This window comes from Magnolia sinica, chromosome 15 (genome assembly GCF_029962835.1).
Source record: "Magnolia sinica isolate HGM2019 chromosome 15, MsV1, whole genome shotgun sequence".
In the NCBI taxonomy this organism is placed as follows: domain Eukaryota; kingdom Viridiplantae; phylum Streptophyta; class Magnoliopsida; order Magnoliales; family Magnoliaceae; genus Magnolia; species Magnolia sinica.
This window is the reverse complement of record NC_080587.1, coordinates 9,773,090-9,777,177: the sequence shown is the minus strand read 5'-3', so window position 1 is coordinate 9,777,177 and position 4,088 is coordinate 9,773,090. Positions and strand designations below refer to the sequence as shown.

Sequence of the window (4,088 nt, the reverse complement as noted above, 5' to 3'; positions counted from 1 at the left end):
AAATAAACATTCCTATGGAATCCATGAGGTTTTTAGCAGTGTGGAGTCAATCACCACTTTTTCAGGTGGTGATTGAAGTCATCTTGATTTTGGGATAATGCCCAAAAATGAGCTTTCAAAATGGTTGGACGGTGTGGATTTAAGTCACGTACATCACCGTGAGCTCCACAGTCAGGGTCCCACCCACTTGGTGGATCTGCGGGCCCACCTAATCCGCTCCCCATAGAATGAGCCAGCAAAACGGATGGACCGCGTGGATAAAACAATACCTCACGCATCACGGTGGGCCCGACAGCCAACTTGCTGTCGGGGTCACCACGCAATCGGGTCCGAAAATCTCATTCCTATTACGAAAAAAGATGTAACGATGGCTTGATTGCGGGGCTGGGCCTAACATGGGTCTGATAGGCTCGACGAGTACAATACCGACCATCACATGCCACGTGTAAGGTGGAGAGCGCCCCTAATCCGTCTGCTTAAACGTTAATGATTTTTAAATTCTGGCGGGAAGGAGTGACATTTAAAAGCAATGGCTATTTCATGCACTGACCCTACCCTTCCATCGCTCATCTCCTCACAAACTGTAGATTCGTGCAGATCTCTTTCTACTCTCAAGCAAACCCATGCCCAGATCTTGAAATCGCCGGCTCCGTCTCCCGATCTCAGTCTCACCACCAAGCTGGTCGCCTCATATGGGCGATTCGGCGATCTGGGTTCTTCCATTTCGGCCTTCAATCGATGCGGCCGGGCACCCGATGCATTCCTTTTCAATTCCCTCATCCAGGCTCACATCTTCAACTCCCTTTTTGGATCCGCCCTCCGGATTTACGTGCGGATGGTCGAGGATGGGATTGTTCCAAACCGATTCACATTCCCACTTCTCTTTAAGGCGTGCTCTTCTTCTTTCATGATATCGAGCGGGGTCCAGCTTCACGGCCACGTGGTGAAGTCTGGGCTTGAGTCGAACCCGTTTGTGGCGGTTGGATTGGTCGATATGTACATGAAGAATGGGGCGATCGGGAGCGCACGCATGGTGTTTGATGGAATGGCGGAGAGAGATGTTGTTGCTTGGAATGCACTTCTGACAGGTTATTCGCAGAACGGCATGCCGGCAGAGGCTTTGGGTGTGTACAATGGGATGCGTGAAGCGGGTGTGGATGTTGATTTTGTTGCAGTCGCATCAGTGATTGCTGCGTGCTCACAGTTACGGTCTATTCATCAGGGTCAGTGAATCTGATCAGATTTTATTTTATGTTTTGTGCTCGTTAGTATCTGTGAATTTGGGTTTTATCTAAAGTGGTATTATGCAATTTCAGCCCACTCAACAGGTTCTCACATTAACCACCATCTTTACCGGCAGGATACACTTATTTCAAGCTCCAGACAGTTCATCTGGTGGTCACTGCTGCATGTGGACCATTGGCTATATTTTCTCTATGCTGGCCAACGATTAGGCGGCTATGCTTGCCAAAGCATTTTTCAACGGCATCTTCTGCCAATGGTTGGGCCACCAGAACAATCTGGATCACTGAAAGATGGGCCCTGTCTGCACTGAATGCCAGTAGTTTGCCCTGAGCACTGTGTATTTCCTCTTTCAGTTCATTTTGCCTATGCAGGATAACCAGCATGTGTCGCCCCATGGGGATTGCATATAGAGATGTTTGGAACCGTCCACCTTCTAGGCACTATTGTGATTGGGCTATGTCCAGTATTCCTGGAGAGATGATCCTGGCCATTGATTTTTGGAGTTGAATGTAAGCCATTGGAAATTCTTTTCAGCAGTCCACATTTAGGCACGTGTTGATTGTTAGAATCATCAGTTTGGCATAAGTTTCTTACTGCAGCTCATACAGGGTGGTATTAGAACATGGATGGTTCCAATCATTAGAGCATCTCTACATATGGGTCCCAGACTCCCAATGGAGTGATACATGATGGTAATCCTGAGTTGCAGCATAGGCAAAATAAAGTCCTGCTCATCCTCTTTACTACTTGGTACAAATTCTTGCTTTTTGGATATCTTACTATCAAATTGGAAAAAATTATGTGTGCCAAGGATTCTCCGATAATGGTGAGCTTATATGTAACACCATACATAAATGGTGGTGGTCGGATCATAGGACACGTTACAAAATGGGCTTGAAAATTCAAATTTTGAAATGCTGCTAGATTCCTGCTGACCATATTTTTTTTTTTATCATTAGAGAGAATGGGTGCATGACTCTTGCTAAGCTGCCTGTGCACTGAATTCAATCTGATTGTTCTGCACAATTCAAACAGGCAAGTGGGTTCATTCTTGGGTGGTGAAGAATGGGTTTGAAGCTGATGTCGTCGTTGCCACTGCACTTCTGGACATGTATGCAAGTTCAGGTGGCTTGGATTTAGCTATTCAACTGTTTGAAGAGATGGTTATTAGAGATTTGATTGCTTGGAATTGCTTGATTGCTTGTTGTGCTCAAAATGGGATGATCGAGGATGCCTTCAAACTCTTTGTGGAGATGCAATGGTCTGGATTGAAGCCCAATGGGTCAAGCTTAGCTGGAATTCTACCCGCCGTCGGCCGCTTTGGCGCACTCCATTTGGGAAAGTCATGCCATGGTTTTATTGTCCGGAACAGTCTGGAGTTGGACGAGTTTGTAGTAACTGCTCTTATGGATGTTTATGCTAAATCTGGAGATTTGATCGTGGCCCGCCGATTATTCAACATCATGAGGAACAAAAGTGTTGTCGCTTGGAGTTCGATGATTGCAGGTTATGGGACTCACGGCTGCGGCGATGAGGCTCTAGCGCTTTTTGAGAAAATGCAAGCAAACAACATCAAACCCAACTACATTACATACATTGGAGTCCTGTCAGCCTGTGCTCATGGAGGATTCATCGATAAGGGTCGGGACTACTTCCATCGGATGGTCCACAATCACGGGATCCTCCCACGTGTGCAGCACTATACTTGCATGGTTGACCTTTTCTCGCGGGCAGGGCTGTTGGATGAGGCAATGGATTTGATAGATGCAATGCCAATTGAACCATCAGCCGGCATTTGGGGTGCGTTGTTGGGTGGTTGTCGTAAACACGGGCATGTTGGTCTAGGTAAATATGCCGCTGAACGGCTATTTGAGTTGAATTCCTCCGATCCAGGATTCTATGTTTTGCTATCAAATATCTACGCAGCCGCAGGGATGTGGGCAGATGTAAGGAGAGTGAGAAGTTCAATGAGAGAAAGGGGGTTGTGGAAACCTGCCGGCTGGAGCTCAATTGAGATCGGCAGCAAGGTACATTGCTTCATTTCAGGTGATATGGCCCACCCGGATACAAACGAGATATATAAGAAATTGGAAGAGGTGATGGAGGAGATTGGGAAGGCAGGGTATGTGCCTGTTACGAAGGTTGTGTTGCATGATGTTGAGGATGATGTGAAAGAGAATGTGTTGAAGTGTCACAGTGAGAAGCTAGCCATTGCTTACGGATTGATAAGGACATCGGTGGGCCAGCCGATCAGAATCATGAAGAGCCTCCGCACTTGCGAAGATTGTCATGTCGCTGCGAAGCTCATATCAAAGGTCGTGTGCAGGGAGATTGTGTTGAGGGACGCTGTCCGATTTCATCACATCAAGGATGGGGTTTGCACCTGCGGAGATTATTGGTAAATGCATTATTTGTAAATGAATTAATTGTTGTTTTCTTTCAAATTATAAAATCATTAAGGAAATGTTAACTGGTCTTTCTAAGTGGTTGCTTGGATGCTTATTTTAAAAGTTACATTTTCATAAACCAAAATTTTGGTGGGTCACACACTAACCTGCAAAATGAAAGGCATTAGTTGGAATTGCTGGTGATGTACCAAAACAGCATGGCCAAAGATTGTGAATCCAAAATAGGGCTGTTAATGGCCACACTGAACCCAGTGTAGATGCAGGAGCATACTCAGAGTGGGCGGCCCGTGTGAGGCGAGTGGATCATGTGATGTGGGTCGCTCGTGTGAGGCGGAGCCCATGTGATGTGGGTGGGGCCCACGAGGAGGGTTCAGCCAAAGACATAACTCATAGAATGTGGGGCCTGTGCTATTAGATAAAGGGATTGATTCACCA

The 4,088-nt window shown here is 46.5% G+C and overlaps 1 protein-coding gene across 1 annotated transcript; it reads left to right on the top strand.

Annotated features, from left to right (window-relative positions):
* The first annotated feature begins 320 nt into the window (after positions 1–320).
* LOC131227575 (pentatricopeptide repeat-containing protein At2g01510, mitochondrial-like) lies at positions 321–3,721 on the top strand. The gene is made up of 2 exons (XM_058223387.1): positions 321–1,223; positions 2,281–3,721. Exons 1-2 carry the CDS (start codon positions 530–532, stop codon positions 3,645–3,647), a joined length of 2,061 nt encoding a protein of 686 aa, XP_058079370.1. The 5' UTR covers positions 321–529; the 3' UTR covers positions 3,648–3,721.
* The last annotated feature ends 367 nt before the right edge of the window (positions 3,722–4,088 follow it).

Bases quoted from the DNA above. Each gene is read 5' to 3' on its own strand.
- LOC131227575 (XM_058223387.1), top strand. From the start codon at position 530: ATGGCTATTTCATGCACTGACCCTACCCTTCCATCGCTCATCTCCTCA. The intron at 1,224-2,280 runs GTCAGTGAATCT...CAATTCAAACAG, and splicing joins GTTACGGTCTATTCATCAGG to GCAAGTGGGTTCATTCTTGG.